Source organism: Streptopelia decaocto (genome assembly GCF_964273445.1).
Source record: "Streptopelia decaocto genome assembly, chromosome: Z".
NCBI classification, from domain to species: Eukaryota; Metazoa; Chordata; class Aves; order Columbiformes; family Columbidae; genus Streptopelia; species Streptopelia decaocto.
The window spans coordinates 42,113,082-42,136,309 of record NC_138657.1 but is presented as its reverse complement, the minus strand read 5'-3'; the positions used below and the strand labels follow the sequence as shown (position 1 = coordinate 42,136,309).

Here is a 23,228-nt window from a genome sequence, read left to right as displayed (position 1 = left end):
GAAAATACCGCATTTTCAAGAGCTTCTTTAGCTTGCTAACAAATTGCATTCACAGGGGCTTCTAGCAAGTGAGTTACTTCCTGCAGTGAATAGTCAGCCTATTGTGTGTGAAAGTTTCTCTGTAGTGCAAATACTTAGTTCTAGCACTTTGAAATCTAGCTATGTTAAAGCTCATTAACAAAAAATGTTGTGTATTTTATTAGTTACTCATTTAAGGTTAGATTGTAACAGTTGATTTCTTGTGCATAATGTTTCCCTGGAATGGGATATGAGGGGTAGGATACTGCTACTTAACCTTCTGGGGAAGAGCTTGCTAGAAAATGTACCAGTGGAGTGACAGCCCACTATTGAAAAGATAGTGTTATAAATTGTAGTACTGTCCAACCAACAGCTTCATTTACATTGTTATTTCCTGTGTTTTAGGAGTATCAGATCAACACAATGGCATTCTGAACTTCTGTATTGGCTTTCGCATAACTCATTTACTATGAAGATTCTTTCTAAAAAGAACTTTTCCAGTATTTTAGCAATGCTACAAGATATTGAAATCAGGACCAAATATTTGCCTTTAATAAGAATGAATGTGTCTAATGAGTTGAAAGCTATATTGGGTAGAATAAAATATTTTATAATAGAGCTGATGAATGTGCTTTAAACAAGCAAACAACAAATTAAATACATGTAGAAAATAAAAATGTAACTATATTAAAAGAATTTCTGTTAAATCAATATTAAAAAAATTCACCTCACTGATATCTGAAATTGCTGATTTGAATTAATGAATGGTAAACCTACTTTTTCCAAATTATTTTTGCAGTACAGAGATAGATCAAGATGACCCACGCTGGCTTGGAGCATGGTGGATAGCATTTCTTGCATGCTTTTTTGCCATTTGGCTTCTTATCATACCTTTTTCATGCTTTCCGAAACACCTACCAGGTAAATGTTTAACAATAATGGGCTACATTGGAAGAGAGATTTGTTTATTCTCGTGGGTTATAGACTACTGGACTGTCATGTCCAGCCCAGAGGTATGCGTGGCTGAGAGGTGACTCAGGTTCATGGGCCCCCATAGTTGGAAAACAGTACACACAGTACTTAAGGTCCTCAAACAAAAGGCTTTTATTTTGCAGCTTGGCCCAACTGGCAAATTATTTGATGGCAGAAGGATTTATGTTATTGTAGGTTCAATTGGTAAACGTAAAAAGTGTGCAGCATATGCGGGGTTGTAAATCTTGTGTTACTATATTACTTATAAAAAGGGAAGCAAAAAAATAGAAGTATAGGAAAGAAAGAAAAGAGAGAGAAAGATTTCACCATCCTTACGCCTCTGCTTTATGTGTGATGGAGTTCGCAGTCTTGGATCCAGTGATGAGTGGCATCCTCTGGTGTCTTGTTCAGTTCATGCGTTGAGACTGGTGGGCAGAGTGGTCCTCAGGATAGTGGGTGGGTGCTGCCAGTGCTTGCACAAGCTGGGCCTTTATAACCCTCTGGGTTGCCTGCTTGCATAATTTTTGGTGTTTTGTGGAGGTGTTATTGCAAAAGATAGAAAAGTCAGGGGGCGGCAGGGGGGGTGGATTGCAAAAGATTGACGGTCACGAGCCATGTTGAAGGGTCTCAGCTTTTCCCTTTGTGCCATGCTGGACAGAAAGTGGAGCTATGTGCCCTCCGGCACATCCCCCACCTCCTACTATCAGCTAGCCGGGCTTTTGTCTGTGGCCCCTTAGCTTGTTGTTCGTATGTAAATCACAGTTCACCTTATCACCTTATCCTGGGTGACACATCTCCTGTTACGATTTGAGGCACGATTCTTTTCAGCCTTTGACAGTCTCCCATCTCCTGAGGCTGGAGGAACCAGTTTTGGCACAATGTTTGAGACATAATTCTTTCCAGTCTCTGACATGGACTGAGTGATTGATTCCTGTTTGATTCCCAGTTAATTGTCTGGCTTAAACCTGCTGATAAATACCTTATTTCCAATATGCTACCTTTAAAGCAAGGCAAATAGACTAGAGGGAGGATCTTGTGTATGTAATGCTGTACGGTAGCACCGGAAACAGGTAAAGCATGGTAACTGATCGTCAAAGTTTGGGAGATCCTTACAGCTAAGAACCTAGGACTTTATTTAAAGCCACTGTGTTACCTACCAGGAATCATAAGGAAATTCCATTGACTTAACTCATGTGTTATTGTCTTATTGTTTTGGGTGGAATAATAAAACACAAATCACAGTATTTCAGAGCACCCTTCTAAAAAGAATAATTTTTATGTAATTTCTGTTCAGGCAACTATCATCTAGGAGTCCTTGGGAATGCATCTAAAGGAATTTACTATGCTTATCTGGAAAGAGAAATTATGGAGAAGAAAGAATTAAGTAGGAAACTAGGGAGAATGTGAGGATGATTTAGAAACAGAAAATGAATGGTCTTCAGGATGGTCTGAAATTCTTGGGATATCCCTGATAATGTCTTACAGCCGAGGCCTTCCAATGGAAGCATGAAGCTTTCAGCCCAATTCCTCTTTTCACAGCAATATATTATTAATCTCTCTATGGATCTGTACTAATAAAATATTCAAGAAATCTTACAATGTCTGATCTAGTTTTCCCAAGGAAAGGAAGCACTTATTTTGATGCTTTTTCTGACTTCAAGAGCAGCAGTATTCAATGTTTTAATTGTCAATAAATATGCCCATTTGTAGGAACAGCAAAAATACAGGCTGGAAAAATCTCTGAAACTCATAATGATGGAAGTGAGACACTTGTTGAGACCAAGAATATTGGAAAAAGTTTTAAAGACTTTCCTGTGGCTCTCCTGGTAAGAATATCCTGAATTTACTAGAAGTGATATATTCTGAGAAACGAAATTCTTTTTCAGGTAGTACAGAAGTGTTTAGAAAGGTAATTGCTTCTTTATCCTGTTGTGAAAGAGAAGTCTCCAGTGCTGTGGATAGTTTAATGCATATTCATTTTGTTGATGCTTAAGACTGTTAAAGCAAGAAAAGCTTATTAGCGAAGTTACACATAAGAGTATCTACTTTAAAATATAGTGACTTCTAATTTATGTGGTACTACAATGAAATAATTTCCTGACTGTTATGGTAATTTCCCCTCATAGATACTGTTGAAGAATCCAGTGCTTATGACTCTAATATTAGCCAGTTCTTCAGAAAGTTTAGTTGCCACTGGCTTTGCTACTTTTCTACCAAAAATTATAGAAAATCAGTTTGGAAAGACACCAAGTTTTTCAGCAACTCTTGGAGGTAATGTTGCTTTTCATTTTTAAATCTAAAGTATATTGTGCTGAAAACCTTTTTAGCGTTAAATGGGGAAGCTTATAGAGGCATCTTGTGTTTGACTGAGGTATTTGTGAATAGACTTCTGAAATGCAGGTTCCACAACAGAAATAGTATTTTTGTATTATTCTTGCCTGCCCTATGAAAACTGCAGTACTTAATTCATCAAGGGTGGAAATCTGCTTGGTGTCTATAGGTTCAGAAGAGTTGATACTCATATTCAAAGTAGAATGACAATTTTGTGTGCTGTTGAAACTGTAACTTATTCCTTGTTCTTGGTGAAAAACATTTCATTTTCCTCATTTAAAATCAGCTGAAGGAGCATTAAGCCTTAGTCCCTGCTAAAGGAAGCAAAAAGGGCAGCTGCAAAAAAAGCAGTGCTTACTACAAGTAAGTGGTTGACTTGACCTTTCCATTTTTCAGTTCCACCATAATTTTACAGTGGGATAGCTTACAATAACATGACTAATCAGGATATACTGTAAAACTATTGGGAAACTGCTTCTGTAGTTGGCTTGCTGTCACTTATCCTATTACCTGATGTGCAGAAGTAATAGGTGGAACAGAGGAGGGCTATGGAAAGCTTGGTATTGGAGAAACAAATAGAAAAATCTGATGGAAGACCTGCACTAGGCAGGGTCACACGGCTGACACAATTTCTTCTGAAGAACAAGAACCAGATCAAGGCAGATAGGCTAACAGATCTGCTATACAGCAGACTTTACACTTCTGGAACATGTCTTGCTAAATTATTTCAGCTGTATACAGCTGCAATATAAGCAAATGCAAGTTAAAGTGCTCTTTCTCCAACAGAAATACGTTCGAGAGAGACTTCTGAATGACTTAATACCCTGGATAGTACTGCATATGACAACCCCACAGTTCACACCATGTGTCTGAGGGTGCTGTGTCGTCTCTTCTTGAACACTGTCAGGCCTGGGGCTGTGACACCTCCCTGAGGAGCCTGTTCCGGTGCTCCACCACCCTCTGAGTCAAGAACCTTTTCCTAGTGTCCAACCTATGCCTCCCTAGGCACATCTTCCTGCCGTTCCCTCAGGTTCTGTCATTGGTCACCAGAGAGAAGAGATCTGCTCCTACCCTTACTCCCCCCCTTGTGAGGAAGCTGTAGGCCACAATGAGGTCTCCTCTCCAGGCTGAACAAAACAAGTGACTTTAGCCTTTCCTCATATGGCTTCCCATCCAAATCTTTCATCAACTTCATAGCCCTCTTCTGGACACTCTCCAGTAGTTTAATATCTTTTTTTTATCCTGTGGTGCCCAGAACTGCACACAGTGCTCCAGGTGAGGCCGCACCAGTGCAGAGCAGAGCGGGACAGTCGCCTCCCTCACCCGGCTGGCAATGCACAGTGTTATCAATAGTCATGTTAACTGTTTAAACTATGGATATCTGTGGCCTGTGCAGTTCTGCCACTGTAGGTGAGCTGTCTTAGGCTGGTTGCAAGCTACTCTTGAGTTCTGTGTTATATTGTAGATTAGTTATAAAAAGAATGCTCAGTTGTTTATTGCAAATCTTAATACTGCAAAGAGGATAGATTATTTTGGACTATATGGACTATGATTGCAAAACTGACCCACTGAGCTAGACTTTTACAATAAGGCATCTACAGAAAGATTTTATCTTGTGTTGTCTCTTGTATAATAGTGATTATTTTCTCTTATTTAAAAGTTAATAACACGAATGTGTAACATGGACATGTGAAAAAAACAAAACAAAACAAAGAACCAACAAAACACTGAAACAATGAAAGAACATTTTCTAGTTTCATGAACTGGTGTTCAGAGATACCTGGCCAATATGTAGTGATCTTAAGTAACTTAGTTTTGCTGTGTTGAACTATAAATTACACTGTCAAGTTGAACTTTTGGAAAGGCTAAAGATAATGTAAGGGTAGAGTAAATTAATCATGCCAGTATATTCTGGTAGGATGGTTTGATAATGACATGACATTGACTGCATCTTTAGATACAGGTATTTGTTATGTTGTGGTGTGTGGTTTTTTGTTTTTTTTTTTTTTAACATGAAATGGCATTCTAAATTGCTTCACTAGTTATATCTTGCATTTTTGTGTAATTGCTGGTGTCTTGTTTTCCTCTAGGGCTTGTATTAATTCCAGCAGCAGCACTAGGACAAATCATAAGTGGCATCTTGGTTTCCAGATGCAAAATGGATTGCAAAAGCATAATCAAGTTTATGATAGGCACTTGTTCTGTGGCCTTACTGTTAAACACAGCGTTTTTATTTGCTAAATGTGGGAATGAACCGTTCGCAGGTGTCTCTGAAACATATAATGGGTAAATACATTTTAATGCACTTTTGGGTTTGGTATTAATATTTAAAATAAATAAAGGGTATTGTATTCTACATCGCAGAATACAAAACATTTTAAAATGTTATATTTTGCCTTGGTGTATGAAACTGAAATGTTTTATGGTACTCTAAAATCTTGATTTTGGAATCTTTGTAATAATGTCATAGACAAGAGAACATAATGATACGTGGCCTGCAAAATGTGTTGAGCAGACTGGTCCTGCTCAATAAAAAAAAATCTCAGCTTCTGTAACCATTCTAGGTGTAGTAGTGACAGTATTGACTACAGCTAATTTTGTTTGTTGCAACTTACACTAATTTAAATTTTTTCCCCCAGAAAACCAAAGACGTTTTAGCACCAGGTTCTAGCATGTCTAGCCTCCATTTAAAAAGAACGCTTTCTTTTTTCCTGATAAAACGGCTTATAGAGGTAGAAATTTAATACAAACAGAGCATAGCTCAGTGACCAAAGATAAAGAATAAGATGGGTGGACTAACATGGTTAACTGAAATATAATTCAAAATATTTTTGGCTAGCATGTATAGAAAAGACGTCTCTAAACCATTAATACTTAAACGCAATTCTCATTCTGAATGAGAATTCAGTCTGTTGCTCATTTCTAGATATTTGTGGTAATTGTAATAGAAATTCTAGGATGAATGTTGCTGTGTACAAAGCTTACTCTGGAAACTGGTATGGCAGTAGGGGAAAAAAGATAAGAAAAATAAAAATGAAGCAAGATGAAAAATATCTGCAAGCATAAGCATTCTTTAGAGAATGGATTTCTAGGTCCACTTTTAAAACTTCAACATTGAATATATTTGATCGAATCACCAACATAGGCACTATGTTGTATAAAATGCCCAGTCATGCCTCATTAAGGAATTAACTATAAGTTTATAATGCTTCAATTCTAGTAGTTTTAAGTAGGATAATCAGTGTTTAATAGCAAGAAGAAGGCAGCTAGCTGTGCAAAAATTGTGCTCTTGAGTGCTCAGTTATTCTGACATGAATTGTCAGAGCCAGAGGCAACTCCAGCTGTTTGAGGTTCTGCCAGAGAGCCAGGTGCTGTTGTGCAAAATAGCTCTAGTAGGCTGGTAGCTAGGGACTACTAGATGCTGTTTGAAAAAATCATAAGCAAGAGCAGCATGCTGTACAAGTGGGTAAATAACCTACCAATACTTTTTTGTTGTTTTCCGTAAACCCCGCATTTTAGAAAAGGGTTAAGCACCTCTACCTTGTACAAAAGCAGAATCTATAAGTTATACACTAGTGCATAAAAAGGCATTTTAACTTAAGTAGGATGAGGAATAGGATTTTACTGACATAACACCATGAAGTGCACCATGATATGCAGGAGATGGGTTGAGGAAGAAGTTGGTTTTGTATCCTGTAATGCACATCCAGTTTGGTAATACTTTTAGGGAAAAAAGATAAACATTTAATCAATCGTTAGCTATATAATTTCATCACTTGATTTTTATCATGCTTTTTGACTGCATTAAAGTTAACATGTAACAAATAGAAGTCTGCAGAAAAATTACATCTTACTCATGGAGGCAACTAAGTGCACAAATGTCACAGAGTATGAAGGCTACTAATTTTCCCAGGTCCTTTAATGGAAGCGTTGACATAAACATAACTGACAAGTATTACATTTTTTTTTTTCCCAAAAATACAAAGTTCCTTGAAAGAGGAACCAGATATCTTTCAGGTCTTTCATTTAGGTAAGTGTGAAAACAGTAGAATAGATAACCTTAGCTTAATGGGACAGAGATTCAGAGGGTTTGGAGGCAGCAGTGACTGAAGACATTCAGACTTTGTTTTCTAACAGGGTAGAAATTTCATGCCATGATGCCTTAACCATTCTTTTGTATTTCTTTTTCCAGAAGGCATATAAAATGAATAAACCAAATTATGTATCCTGGTGACTGGAAAAAAAAAAAAAAAAATCCTTAAAGCCCAGCTCTTTGAAATTCTTCTGTCAGTTGCCTGGCTTTTTATAGCTTATGTTGGGCTGAGCCACACTCCTGCCATGCTGGTCTGGCTAACTTAGGGAGACTTTCACACTCTTAATGAGCTCAGGGTAAAACATTTGCACTACAAAGTGGTCCACTCAGCTGACATAGCTGTTTCTTTTCTGTGTAGCTTTCTTTGCAATAGCCCAAGTTACCATCCATACTGATTCCAACTTTACAACATGCTTTATCAATTGATCGTATCTGCAAAGGCTAGTGTTGACATTTGACACTTAAAACATAGCTCTGCTATGCTTCAGTGTCTGAAAAAAAAGGCTAGCTATAAGATTACTGTGGACACCTTAGAATTGTGAAAATTAGGATGCAGGTATTGTGGAAAGTTTATAGTTAAATATAAATATAAATAGCAAAAGCATATAAATAGCAAAAGCATCTGTGTGTAGCAGCTGAATACTTAAAGAGGCTGTATAGATAACAGTATGTGAAGGTATCCATATTTCTATACCAGGTCCTGTGATAATGAGCAGCTGACAGTAGGTACAGCTGAATTGATTTATGTCCTACATTAAATGCAGTTAAATTTTATTTGATAGGTTTGTGTAACTTCAGCAGTTATGTATTTTAAGCGTTGCTGAAGATCTCTTACCTACAGCAACTTGGAGTTAACCAATCCTGAAATAACTCTCTCTACTTAGTATCCATTTTATCTAATTCACTGTTATATGTTGGACCATAGCTTGTTGGACATCTGACATGCATCAGAACAATTAGTGGCACTAATATAGTCCCAGTTCTGAAACTGTTTTCCATGAAGCAATAAGCAACTAAAATAAGTAGTAGCAGCTTTCACACATTTGTAAGCTTCTGGAAGAATAGCCAAGCCTCTTATTCCTGCTTATGCTACTGAACAAATGCTTCTGAAAGAATAAATTATGAGTGCTCTGAGAGTTGAGTTAGAAATTGATACAGATTCATTTTTGTGGAGATTTTTAAAGAAATCCTTCATGGCAAGTATTCTCTTTCTATTGAAAAATAACCTGGAGGTGTCAGGGTGAGGAAAGCTTTTGTAAGTTTAGTACAGGGATCACATGAGTTTGAGATCACTTTTGAGTTCATATGTAAATGAACAGAGTATATTGTTTGTGGTAGCTCTGCTTATAATTAAGTTAGGCTGTAAGCAGAACTAATGTAGTTTATTTGAAGTGTTTACTAGACTGAGTAATTCTTTTTGCCAAATTATTTAACCCAGTATTTCTTTGAAAGCTTGAACAGAAATGCAGGAATTATTTCTGTAGGTCAGTTCATTCACACAGGTCTCGGGGAGTCCTTTTTTTGTTTTGCTGTGAAAAAATACCCAAACTATAGCGCTCTTAAAGACCATTTAATGGCCTCATCTGCTAGGCATATTTAGAAAAATGAGGTTAGAACAAGAAGGTCCATGTCATAAAAACCTATATACACTAAAGTGTATTTCTTCATTATTTTAATAACTTTCTCTGACCATGCGTAACTACAGGTTCAGTCTTTGTAGGTCAGGCAAGAGGGACATTGTCTGCACATGTAAATAAGACAACTGTTGCCACTGATTTGATTAAATAGTTCTAGGCCTGGCATGCCTCATAGGGTAACAAGGCACTGTATGAACAAATCTGTGGTTAACTAATTTGGCTATGGTGCACTGTAGTGCTTTAAGCCAGAACAAGCTAGCTTTGAAGAATGAACTAATGTAACTGAGTAGGGTTCAACTATACTACCACCAAATTAAATATATATATATGTAGTTATGATGTCCCCAATATTCCATGTGCAGTTTGAATTCTGTGTAAGTAACCAGCTAAATTCCTAGATAAATTATTTCTCCTTATTGGATTTGTGACCATCTTAAATTCTCTTAAAGAAATCTGCCTTTTAGGAAATGAATCTGGAACTTTCAGTTTACAGTATAATATTTAAACTGCTGGCAGTGACAGTATCCTGGTTTCAGCTGACTGAATCCTTAACCTGTGAAGCTTCTTTACTTATTAATGCACTACTATTAGAAAAGCAAAGGGTATTTTTATTCTCTCCAATTATATCTTAGGAAGGTCCTCCCACATCACAAATTTATTTTTGATACTAATAATATAGTGGGACTACTTCAAATACAGCCACCCTATGGCTTATACTGGAAGTAAAGACCTAAATTGACAGTAGTTATAGTAAGCAAGACTTAAATTAATTTCTCTTCTTCATTACTTACTCCCTGAACAGCCAGAGGTAATTCTTTTGGGTGTGATAAAATTGACTGTATGTCATGGCACTCTGCATATCAGTGTTAAAAATGATAAAAATACAGTGGGTTTCCAACTGGACTTGAATCCAAAACAGGAAGAATACAATTTAATATGATCCATAGACTAAAGAATACTGAATACTGCTTTTACTCTTGTTGCATTATTTTTAAAACTGTAAATTGAACAAATTCAAATGTGTCGGTGTGTGGGAGAGAGGAAATTGTGGAAGAGTTGGATTGGGACACAGAATTTCATCATCTGTTTTGTGAATGGAAATTGGAGGAATAATCTATGGAAGTAACAATAGCACACACAAATACAGACTAAGTACAGAATAAATGGGAATTTCCTCTAGAATTGTAGCTGCTAGGAATATGGCTTATTTTTAAAAATTTAGTGCATGAATCACCTGAATTGAATATTTTGAGATGTATTATCCTATAAATACTGCATTACTTAGTTGCATATGTGCTGTTTAAAATTACTTTAGTAAAAGCCTATTAACTTTTACCTTTCAGAACAGGTGTGCCAAATAACTTAACAGCACCATGCAATGCTAATTGCAGCTGTTTGCGCTCTATGTACTACCCGGTTTGTGGCAGAGATGAAGTCCAGTACTTTTCTCCCTGTTTCGCAGGATGTTCATCACACCTTTTTAACAACATAAAAAAGGTACTTAACGCTATGAAGATAGCTCACGTGGTCTTTTCTGGTTTCCTGCAGAATGCATTTTATATTGAAAGCATTCTTCTACTAGTATGACAGGAAATCACAGTATTTCTGAATCTAAGTTGTAATTACTACAAGAAAAATTGGTATGGATTGGTAATACAGGTCTAAGTAGGATGAAATGCATCAGAATCCAGTACTCTCTGATCAGGTGCTTTTAGATGCTCCTCTTGTGGAGGGTGTGATGTTCAATATCTTATTTATTTATGTGAGGACAGTTGATGTTACACAGGATTTCTGATTTGGCAGTGTGATACAAAATATACTGAAAACACAAGGCAAAGGGAATTTACACTTAGGAAAATACACCAATTGCAATACACAGTTCAGTCACAATACTAGTGTGATTCCCATTACCAGTCTCTGACCTGCTCACCATCATGATGCTCAGCCTCTCCAGTTGCTGGGAAAGCATATGTGGGCGTTGAAGCCAAGCTCAAACCCATTGCTCTTTGAAATTCTTCTGTTAGTTGCCTGGCTTTTTATAGCTTATGTTGGGCTGAGCCACACTCCTGCTATGCTGGTCTGGCTAACTTAGGGAGACTTTCACACTCTTAATGAGCTCAGGGAAAAACATTTATACCACAAATTGGTCCACTCAGCTGTTTCTTTTCTGCATAGCTTTCTTTGCAATAGCTGTGCTCTCTCACAGTCTGCATTGTTCTGTGAGCTTCATGGGCACATAACCCTTTTCCATTTACTCTGAGTCTTCTTCCATTGTAGGGGTTTATTGGTCAGCAGGGATGTGAAAGGAGTGTAGGAAGATCCTAAAAGCAGGCAAGCTGAACCAGAGGGTGCGTGCCTCTGGGGACCAGTGTCAAATGAAAGGAGATATTATCTAGAAGAAAATGTAGGAGACTGACTACTTCTTACTGTGAAAGCTTCACACTTCACTGATGTATTTTTTTTTTCTTTTTAATTTGAAAACAAACTTTGGTGGATGTAAATGAAGAGCATAAAACTACTGTTTGTTGGCCTGCTTACAAAAGCAATCTTGCTTAAGAGTAGAGCTCACCTCTCTTCCTGTCAAGCACAGCCAAATGTAAAAAAACAGCTTGTTCATAGACAACACTCTCAAGCTTGATATGGGACTTACTAACATCCCTGAAGAATGCGAACTTTTGTGGTTTCCAGTTTGTTCTGCTCCTGTTGTAACTAGATACGTGTTATATAAGCTTGAAAAATAAGGCATGAGGTAATAGTGGCACAAGTAGATGTGAATCTAAAGAATGAAACTGGTTCAACTAACATTTTTTAGTAGTCAGGAGAGTTAAAGGTTTTTGAAGTGTAACTTTTGAAATGTACAGAAACAAACAGCAGTTTTGGTTAATAAATAGTTAACATTAACCTATTTCGGTATTGGAAAAAATACTTTTTGAGAGTCATGTAAGATATCTTCTGCTGTAAGGTAACTGCAGCTTTTGGCTATACTTTGGTCAGAAGTTACACCTTGCAAATCAAACCAGTCTCATACAGGGAAAGAAAAAAGAAGAGAAAAGGGACATTTTCTCCATTCCTCCAACCCTTCACACCCTCTGTGGTGTTTATAACATTTTCAAAAAAGCAATTTGTTTGAAAAGTATATATTTTCATTTTTTAATCTCAATATATATCAGTATTTAGAAAATGTTGGTTTTAACAGTGTAGTTTGCCCTTTCTTAATTGTATACAGTAACCAGCATTAACTTCACTGATTTGTAATAAGATTGAGTGCAAAAATTAGCATTTCACCAACACTGGTGTTTTTGCATAGTTTTATGTACTGCATATGATTTTGCCTGTAACTCTAAAATCTTCTTTAGTTTTTTTGTGCTTGTACTTAAAAGCTTGCTTCATACAAAATGAATGCCACTGCCTTTTTAGATAACAAAACTAAAAATAGCTTTTCCTCAGGTGACGTGAAGTATTCAAGTTCTGATGAGCCAATTTCAAAAATGAAGGTGATAGTGTTATATTATCAGCAGGAAATGAACTGTTTCCCATACTGTACAGTCAGGATTTATTCTTGTGTTCAGTGTGGTGCAGAACCAATGAACGTCTGCCATATTAGTGTCACTTATGTCATTCTTAGAGCTAAATTTTGTTTTATAAATTACTTGTAGACATACCACAACTGTTCCTGTGTTGGGAAACCAAAAAGAGAAACTGGTTTGGAAGACTTTCTCTATCAAGCTGCCCCTGGGAAATGTCCAACACAATGCAAATTTTTATCTTTATTCCTGACCTTCTTCTTTTTTGCTGTTGTTTTTACATTTATGGCTGTTACTCCAACAACTGTGGCCATTCTCAGGTATGTTTTTGGGGCTGAGAAATAGGTAGCATTCTTGTGAAAACTCAGATTGGTGAAGTACTCTGATTTGTTTTACTTTGGAATGTGGACTTCAACCAATGTGTGTGGGATTTTCTGTTGTAGTACTTTGTATAGAAAGCAGGCAGTACTCAAAGCAGAGGCAGTCATACACTGTTCACTGTCTCTAATAACATTTGGTTAGTAGATACTGTTTGAATCTATTAAAAAAAAATTCTCTCCCACTTGTAGCAAAATCCCTCTTTAATGGGAGCATTCCTGACTTTTAGTCAAAGCAAGAAGGAATAAAGTGCCGTGTGCTTGGATGAAGAAAATATTCAACTAGCCTGTGTATCAGTAGTGGTAGGATTTCCAATTGTATCAAGAAAAGGTCAAAATAGATACCAGTTTTGTATTATCAGCCTTTGATTCATGGCTCAGTTCAGAGTTCTGACTTGCAAAATTGTGATCTGTCAAGAGCTGTAGACTACCTTTCATATGATATTGACATTGTATATATGGTAGTCATTAATATAAAAAGTGACAGGATGTATGTGTCTGTTAGCCAGTGGTTTGACTGTCTTTCATACTCACGAAAACTAGATAATTTTTTGTTTTTTAAACATTGTCCTCATTCTGAAAGTAGAGCTGTTACACTTCATGTTGACATCTGACTTGTACCTCTAATATTTCTAGAGAGAGAAAGTTCATGGTGCATAGGTATACATGCACTGTGTACATGGTGCTTTGGGAGGATGTGGTTAGATTCTTTTTTTCCAGCTTTCCAGGCAGGGAGTTGAGGAGGGAAATGATACACTGCAACAGTGCTTTGTAGGAGCATCCTGTTCAGAATTCATGCAAATCTGGAATTAGCACCTTGTCATAATAGTGTGGGGGCAAAATAATGCTGGAATGGTGCGTTATCTTCAAAACTGAGCTAACACAGTTTTATTTAGATATTTCTAAGCAATAACATCTGGAATTTTGAATTATTATATACTTCAAGTGAAATGGTTAAACAGTTTTTATGGAACAGAGCACTTTAAATCTGCAAAAACTAATTTAAATTGTATATATGTATATTATGGTATCTTTTCAGTGGGCCTGTTTTGTGTAGCTTTAGGTGTAAATCTGTGTGTTCATGACAGTGTTCTAGTGCTAGACAAAAACACTTTCTCCTTCTTCTACTCACCTTTATGGGTAGGGGGATCCTAACACCTGCTAATAGCTGCTAATCTTGGATGTTGTTCTGTGTCTAATCCTTATACATATTCTAGAATAAGGGAATAAGTCCTGAGTACTGTTTGTTTTTTAGCACTGACAGTGTTTCAATGATACAGTTTATTTTTTTTTTTTAAAGTGCTGAAACTAATCTGTATAAATTAAGTAAATTAGGCTGTATTTAATCTTTATGGTAGTATCTTTAGGACACTGTCAGGATAAAGTGTTTACTGGAGAAATATCTGAAAGAAATGGATAGGCACTAAGGGGAAGTAAATTCTGCTAGTTATTAAATCAATATATCTATTTGTATAGAACAGGCCAAAACTGGTAGATCAGGTGACTATATAAAAAAATTATGGGAAATACCTTGTGCTTTGCTGAAGCCTAGTATCAATTAGTGTATTACTGTTTAAGGGATAGTAGCTCAGGATTGCATCCTAGTGCTGTCCTTAATTCCTTGGTTGGTCTGTGGAAAAAATGTTCAATAGTATATTGGGGTGCTGCTGGTAAGCTAGCTTTTTATTTATACTGTTCTGTTAAATGAGTTCACTCTAAAATTCCTTGATGAGCTATAGGAGTTCCTTCTATCTTTTCTCAAAATGCCTCTTGAAGTTTTTTGCTACATGTTCTGCACATGAGACTTCTAAAACCGTCTACAATTAGAGGCTGAAAGAGTATATTAAGACAACGCATATTTACTGAGGGACAAAGCAGAGAAACAGAACAGTTAACACTTGTTTACTGAGTCTTAAACTGCAAATCTTGTTTACAGGTGTGTGCCAGATAAACAGCGCTCATTTGCTCTTGGAGTACAGTCAGTGTTTCTGCGAATACTGGGTATGACTTTCTTGTTGAAGCATTTGCCTCTGAATAATCTGCTTATTTGATGTTTTCATACACTTAAAAATAATACACTAAGAATCTTTCAGAGGAGCTTGAAGCAGTCTGTATTTGGCTTATAGAGTACACTTGTTATAAGGCAGATGCTATTGAGATTCAAATTCCTCTTTAAATTGCACATGCTTGCATGTTGTTGCCTTTCTTGTTCTTATTGGCATGAGCAAAATAGAGGTAACTATCATTCTTTCAGCAAATGTCACCTGCTGTCACTTCCCCCAGAAGCAAGTGTATCCTGAAAGTTGAGATGAGAAAAAGTGATGTAGTAGAAAACTGCTGCATGTAGTTGACATCTCAGGTTCCAGAAGTTAAAAGAAAGTGACCCAGTCTCATGCAGTTGTATCCTTATTGGCCATGCCAGTATATTTTAAAGTAGATAGGTGGAGTTTTCCCTCTTCTCTCTTCCCTTTAATTCCTTTGACTAATTATAGTCTTTATAGAAGTTGTAGATACTTCCACACTCTTATTTACTGGATTTTAGGTAGGAAATATACTTAAATTCTAAATTTAAGCAACTGCAAGATCTCAGTAAGACAGGTGAATCACTTTAAACAAAACATAAAGCTACATCTAGGCATTCTCTGAACCACGCATTTGAATTTCTCAGGCATAGTTTAAACTTGTTTTAGTCTTCAACACTTTTTAAATGGCATAGGTAATTCAAGACTGGGTTGAGGCTCAGTTACTGTTCAGATTTTTATGTCAGTATTCAGCACTGTAGGCATTCCCTACCACTTGAGATCAGATATCTAGCAACATGAGTTCTGCTTTGTTGTACCTCTTGAAACTCCAATTAATCTAAGTCGTTCTACCAATAAAGCATAACAAGAGTAAACCGCACAGGTAGAAATTAGCTGGGAGGTGATGTTAAGTGTTGTATGAGGGCTTCCTTGTTCTATGTTACTCAAAGTTACCTACAGCCCAGTTTTAACTTTTGACTTCATTGTTGAGCATAAGATATAACTTGTTGCATTGCCCATACTGACCAAGGCTTAAGGGGCAGCAACTAGCAGCATTAATACTAATAAGATATCTATGCTGTAGACTTGAGTAATCCCACAGGCATGCTAGACAGAAGAGCTAGCTGTAGTGAGGACAGCTGCTTGTTAGCTCAAGAACAGTTTAGGCCTTAGGTAGATGTGTAGTGATGTACCTGGAGTGTTTATCATAAAATTGACTATACCTGGTTGCAAAACACTTATGCTTCATAAAGGACTGTTGTAACAAAAATCATACAAATCTAATAACTTCTAGGCAGGAATAATTCTAAATGCTACTAATTTTATGTGATTTTTTTTCCTAGGAGCTTAACTACATTTGAGGGATGAAAATAAATGTATAATTGAACATATTAACATAATATTTTGGGTTTGTGAATTTGGAACAGGTTAGTGTATGTGATCTGAGGAAAGGGACTTTTGTTTCAGTTAAAATCCTGTTTCCTGGATTAGCTGATTCCCCTTCCCCCCAATTTTAATAATACTTTTCCAAGTAAAACTGAGGAAGTTAGAAGAAGCTCGAGTCTTTCAACAAACTTCTTGCTTAATAAAGTGAAAGCTCTGTAAAGAATTGACACTCTATGTATCCTAGCTATTAATTGGGAGCAATGGAAGATGAACACTTGCTATGTAATATGAGCCCCATGAATTTGATTAAAATGCTAAGTTTAGTGTGTGGCTCTCCAGTTTTATCTTCCCCACCAGCTTGACATTTCACTGTATACAGCAAGACCAGGTAAGGCTGTTCCAAGTAACTCAAACGTTCTGACATATTACTGTGTTTTTTAGGTACTATTCCTGGACCAATTTTATTTGGTGTTGCTATAGACAGCAGCTGTACTCTGTGGGATATTAATGAATGTAAAGTTAAAGGAGCCTGTTTGGTTTATGACAATAAAAGAATGGCTTACCTGCTGATGGGCATAAGTAAGTGACTACTTCTTGTTAAGTACATATACAAGGTAATAGATATACTGACCTTGACTGCTATATGGGAATTATCTTAAAATAGAACATTACATTTTTATTTTTTAGCAGTAGTCATTTTTTTAAAACAAAAAAAAACAGAACAATGACAAAAATGAACCTCCACACACAAAGAAAACAAACCAAACCAAAACCAACACAAAACAACAACTTCTTTTTCATAAATAGTAAATATCATGGAAGGAGCAAGGCTACATTAAATGGCTCTTAAAAATTACATTAAAAACATTTTTTTTTTTAAAGTAACATTAATACAAAACAGTTTTCCTTTTCGGTCTTTCTTCGTTGGCACACTGAACATTATCATACTGAACTTCAAGGGATTGGCACACATTTCAGTCTTATCTGGCTTGGTCTGTTGTCAGCTTAAAATCTGAAAAGCTTTCTTCCTCTTGTCATATTTCAGTTCTTTTCCCTAAATGAATATTAAGAGCTTGAAAATATTTTTGAATGCTAGTTGGAAGTTGTTTAATGATCTGTTCCCTTCAGGTGTGTGAGGTATGTAAGTCTGGGGAAGGGAAGGCAGGCTAAGCTTGAATCTGTGGTAACTGCTCTTGTCCTGTCTTTTAGCAAGTGTGATACAGTGCATAAACTGAACTACTAACATCTAATCTTGAAATTAAAAAAGCAAGAGTCACAGCTTCAGGTTTCACTACTTCTCAGGCATATTTGTCATAAAATACAATCCCTCCTCTTTTCCCCCGCTACTTGTCCCGCCAAGCTGCACAAACTAGGTACTAGTTGTACCACTAGGTACTAGTGATGAGTAAATGGAACAACCTTTAAAGGTAGTTGAGGAGAGAATACTTTACTTGAGGAGTTTTAGTTTGTGGCAAAGAGAATGCATTGAAGAACAGTACTGAAACAAGAAATAAGGAAGATTCGTACTTCAGATTAGAATGTGGTGAAAAAATACAGAACTGAAGTAATGGCAGTAGCTGCTGCAAGCAAGAACTGGCAGGCAGCTGGGGGGTCTGAAGTCAGTTGGAACACTGCCTTTACCTGATCTTCGCAGTTCATGTAAAATATGTTGAAGTTCACAGCAACCATTTAAATTCCTACAGTGTTATTCAGTATGTTAAACTTTATAAATGGCTGAAAAACTCTTATCTACTGTTGAACATGACTGCAACAAGGACTCTTCTCTTCTTTGCATTCAGGTACTGCTTGCAAAATCATCACGATCATCTTTATTGTCATGGCAGCATGTTTGTATAAGCCTCCACCAGCAAGTGTAGCCCTGTCACAAAAGGATTCGGAAATGGTATCTGCTGTACACACATAAATAATCAGCAAATTGGGGGTTTTCAAAAGAAGCCTATAAGAATAAGCACCATTAGATTGCTTGTACCAAAGTTCTTGTACACTATTATCTGGATATAAAAGATCATATTCAATTTTTGAACAACTTAAAATATTTTGACTTGTAGTGTTCTCTAACTTCCTAAACATACATTTCAGTATTCTGTGTGTATATTCAAAAAAGTGACACTTAAATTTGCAGTCTAATTTTTAATCTCTAGTTTATAACTTAAATGAAACAGGGTGAAATCCTCTGAATTGGACTGACTCTGAGTCCCATTTTCCCCTTGCCTATAAAGTAATACTTAAGTGAGACTGCAGTGGAAGAAAACAAGTAACCTGATATATTAAGGGGAACTGTGGATGTTTAACATGAACTTCAATGTGCACATAATCTGGGACAGTACCTTTGGGGATTTTGACTGTAGATACACTTGGGAGTGTGCAAGTATGGACATATTTTAAAAATATTTTTACATGTTATCTTAATGGCATAAGTTTACTTTTTAGCATTTGTAGAAAAAATGTGAATAATTATTATAGGATAGCTGGGTTTGTAACAGCAAAATACTTGTTAAGTGCCTGAGTTTCTATCTGGAATATATACAGAAAGTTGCTGTCAAGCTGCTTTCTTTAAGCATTGTTCGTATTTTTCTATAAAATTTGAAAATAAAACATTTTCTTACTACTTCTGTGTAATCTATATAATTTCTGACTGAATTCTAGACTTCTCAACTCCAAGAAGCTGAATCCTAGCAAAGAATATGTATGCAAGCATCTAAAGTAGGAAAACATAGCTTTAATTGTTCCTTTTAACTTATACATTGTGTGCTATTAAATGAATGTAGGGTACAAATTAGCCACTCTTACCAGATATTAAACTTTATTGCCTGCTACTGAAATATTATTCAATGTTGACTGGAAATTTTTAACAAGCAAGATGTCCTCTGCACTTTCTTTACTTTGTTAATGTAAACTTTCTGTTGCACTGGCTATGCATGGCACTCTTAAGTAGCCAGGTATACCCTTCTCATCTGGTTACATGGACTATACTCATTGACTACGAAAATTTTAAAACAAGTGTTACAGCAAAGTTAAATGCATATGTATTATATTTCATCTGATTTTTTTAAATGCAGCTGTTTAAATAGAGGTTAAGTGTACAACTCAGGAAGAGTATCCTCTATAACCATTTAGAAAGAACTACTCAGGAAGTAAAGCAAAATAGACTACGCTGGCTGAAAACACAAGACTTAATGGATTTTGAAGCACAGCAGGAAGGGGGCAGAACACAACTGAATTTATTCTCACTCAATTTAGCTGAATGTCTCCTGGTAACCCAGTTTCCTGGTAAATGGGCTCATAGCAAAATGGGTGGCTCTGGTTGAAAACTAAATACTGATCTTCCATAAAGTTTGGGAATACAACCTAAAACTCTGAATTCAGTTTGCAATATGGTTTGTGTGTGGTATAGCAAATCAGTTAATCATTGTACTGATGTGCTGTGTGGTAGCTAAACTGCTAAACTTGCTTCTCTTGTTCTGTCTCAGGCTGTGAGTTCTGTGAGTAATCTGTGATTGCACAGATTACAAAACTTCTTGGGCAGAGCAACAGGAACTTCCTCATCTGAGGAAGTTATCAGCACTCTTAGTTGCACTGAAGTGGTTAATTGATTGGAGAAGGAAGGAAGTATTGCCATTGTGTAAGAATTACAGTTTAGAAATTGCAGTAGCCTTTAGTATTATCTGTTCTCTGACTTGTTAAAGATTACCCTTGCTAGTTTTGGACAAGCAGCACAATGATTAGGAGACCAAATATTTAGAACTGGATAAGTTTAGCCATTTACCTTGTGTCATAGCAATGCTAAATTAATAGATATAACAATAGATAGTGGGCTGCAGTAGATGTTGTGTCAAAGGTTTCACTAAGCGAAGGTAAACATCACAGACAGACTGAACAAATGTGTGTTAGTCATTTGAACAGGAAGGGTGAATTAGAAGCTGCTTAAATGACTGGGCCTAGAGGGTCAAAGCATGAAGTCCAGTTCAAGTCAAGCCACTAGTGCTTTACCCTACAGATCAGTGCTAGGGCAAATCCAGTTCAGCCTCTTCATCAATGACCGGAATCACGGGATAAATTGTGCTCTGGAGGAGTGGCTGGTAGACCAAATTGTTGTGCTGCCATCCATAGGGACCTTGACAAGATGGAGAAATGGGTGAATGAGAACCTCATGAAGTTCAACGAGGGGAAGTGCAAAGAGCTGCACCCACGGACAAATAACGCCATGCACCAGTAACATGTAGGGGTCCACCCAACTGGAAAGCAGCTCTTCAGAGAAGGCACTTGGGTTCATGGTGGGCAAGCTGATCACAAGGCAGCAATACACACTTTCTGCAAAAAAGGCTAATACCATCCTGGGCCATGTTAGGCAAAGTACTGCTGGTAAGTTGAGTGATGCTTCACCTCTACTCAGCACCGATGGGGACAGACCTGGAGTGCCGTGTTCAGTTCTGGGCTCTCCAGAATGAGTATTACGGACTTACTGGAGGGGATATAGTTCAGGGCTACAAAGATGATTAAGAGACTGGACTATCTTTCATAGTGAGAGAGCTGGGGAAACTCTTCAGACAGAGGAGCAGAATGCACAGAGGGTACCTGAACCTTGAAGAGGGGGAAGCCAGACCTTATTAATGCCCAACTGTATGGACAAGAGGTGGCAGACACAAAATGAATCACATGAAGTTCTCTTTGAACACAATTTTTTTTTTAACTATGAAGATGGTCAAACATTGGAATGGGTTGCCTGACAAGTTGTGAAGTCACCGTGCTTAGAGTTGTTTAAAGCCTGACTGGACAGGGTTCTGAACAGTCTATTCTAACTGACCTTCTTTAGGCATGGGTGTTGGACTAGATGGTCTCAAGCAGTCCTTTCCAAGCTAACTGGTCCTGTGTTTCTGTGAGATGCTCCTCAGTGTGGCCTTTGTTCCCTACACCATATGATTTGCAATTCTATACAGATTCTTGCAAGGGAGGGCCTATTGGTTCATGCACAGTGTCCTTTGGATTCTTTTTTGGTTGGTTGGTTTTGTTTTCTGTGTGGGGTTTTTAATTTTTTTAATATCAGCTTGTATCTTACATTAAACAGCATAATTTAGCAGTGAAGGCTGTATGTGTCTCACTGGCTAATATTAGTTTTTTTCATGGTAACAGTGATAAAACTTTTCGAACAGCACTTTACAGTCTTCTGTGATTTTTACAGGCCCTGTGAACTACAATTTAGAGTGTTTGGAGTGTTATATTCGTGGACTTGTATCTTTGAAGATGTATTAACTACAACAGATTTGGAGTTTAAGAATCTCAAGTATTGTCCAAAATAAAGATGCTTTAACTTTTTGAAAGTTGTATCTTCTACCTAGCGTGATTATTTTTAGAAACATCATAAGGCAAATCAGGTTGTCCAACTAAACATCGTAGTTGAGCAAAAGTTTTAATTCATCTGTTAGCCAGAAGTGAGCTTCTAAGCCTAAGTGTGTTGCCCTGCATAGCTAGTGCAAATGAAGTCTCCAAAATTTTATTGGAACCTCTGTTTACTAAACCTGTACAGTTCCTGGAATCTTAAAAGGGAGTGACAGTAACTAGCTGTTACAGTTGACACTAAACTTCTGATCTAAACTGTCTTTGTTGGTGTGTGTTCTTTTATCTCAAAATCATATCTGCATTTCTCTTTGTTCTGCAGAGGAGGGGTGATGGTAACCTCAAGCTCTGTTTAGAGAGTGGAAGCTGGAGCCCCTGTTGAAATACGCTAATTCTTTGTATTTGAGCACTCCTATGGAGCAAATAGCTTAAAACCAAAATTCACTGCAATGGCAAGAGAACTTTCTTCCTGGCTTCATAGATATTGAGAAAAGGGAAAATCTGAATTTTATTTTGCATGTGGCTACCACACATATCATTACTTTAAAAGTACCTTGTATGCTTACCTTGCTTTCAGAGTCTCTTCATACATTAATAGAGGCGTCTGAACAAAACAACCTGAAATTGATTGGTTCTAAACAGAGTAGACCCAAGTATGTCTACTGATATGCTATGGACAGAAATGTGGGAACCTTAGGAGTGCTGCAGCTTGCTAGCTAATTTTACATATTCGAAGTTCAGTTGCTGACCATTACTGAGGTGGTGACAGTGGACCTTGCACTGCTTCCTGATCTATTAATAAAATGTGTAAAGTGTAGATCAGGTGTAAACAAGTGTAACAAAAAGATTAAAAAACATCTTTTGGGTCTGAATATCTTCAGAAGTGTTGTGGCTTGGGTAGTACTTCAGTTTGGGAATGAATAAATGTGAAATACTTCTGTAATTTTTCTTATAATAGCAGAACATACAGTCGTGTGGTTTGGGTTTTGTTGTTGTTTTTTGTTTGTTTTTTGTTGTAATTTGTTTTGTTTGGGATGTTTTTGGAACATCACAGGTCTTTAGAGTGCTGAGCAGTAAATATACAGCCTTTGCAAAAATATTATATTAATGGAACTGAGATGGTTGGCTTTTGTCTGCTTGATTTCTGTTTTGGCGGTGGCAGTGACTTTCTTCTTGTGGTAAATACATGAATATGCCTATTTATTTTTTTTCTTTTTTTAACGTGTCTGTGTAGCACTTTATGCAACTCTATTTTTGTATGGATTGTTGTGTTTCTTTTTCCCTGAAGACAGAAATCCTCAGTTAACAAGAGTCAGTGTTAAATTAGAGAAGCGTTACAAAAATATGGAAGAACCTAATTAATCTTTCATCTCAGTAATAAGTGACATAAAAAAGCTTGAATACATTATTTGTGTGCTGCTCCCATGGCAAATGTACCCAGAAGAGTAGGTCTGCTACACAGAGAAGTATTATGAAGTATTATGAATTTGTACTGCCTACTCTTGTGTATGCAT

The 23,228-nt window shown here is 36.8% G+C and overlaps 1 protein-coding gene across 3 annotated transcripts in view; it reads left to right on the top strand.

The window, feature by feature from the left end:
- The window catches only part of SLCO4C1 (solute carrier organic anion transporter family member 4C1), a 33,572-nt gene extending 14,584 nt beyond the window's left edge, over nt 1-18,988 (top strand). For all 3 annotated transcript variants that reach the window (XM_082075108.1, XM_082075107.1, XM_082075106.1), the window contains 9 exons: nt 818-939; nt 2,701-2,816; nt 3,117-3,261; nt 5,412-5,607; nt 10,395-10,548; nt 12,708-12,895; nt 14,889-14,953; nt 16,801-16,938; nt 18,159-18,988. In XM_082075108.1, the coding sequence (XP_081931234.1) occupies nt 818-939; nt 2,701-2,816; nt 3,117-3,261; nt 5,412-5,607; nt 10,395-10,548; nt 12,708-12,895; nt 14,889-14,953; nt 16,801-16,938; nt 18,159-18,283 (1,249 nt within the window). In that variant the 3' untranslated portion in view covers nt 18,284-18,988. The remainder of the gene's footprint in view (nt 1-817; nt 940-2,700; nt 2,817-3,116; nt 3,262-5,411; nt 5,608-10,394; nt 10,549-12,707; nt 12,896-14,888; nt 14,954-16,800; nt 16,939-18,158) is intronic.
- The last annotated feature ends 4,240 nt before the right edge of the window (nt 18,989-23,228 follow it).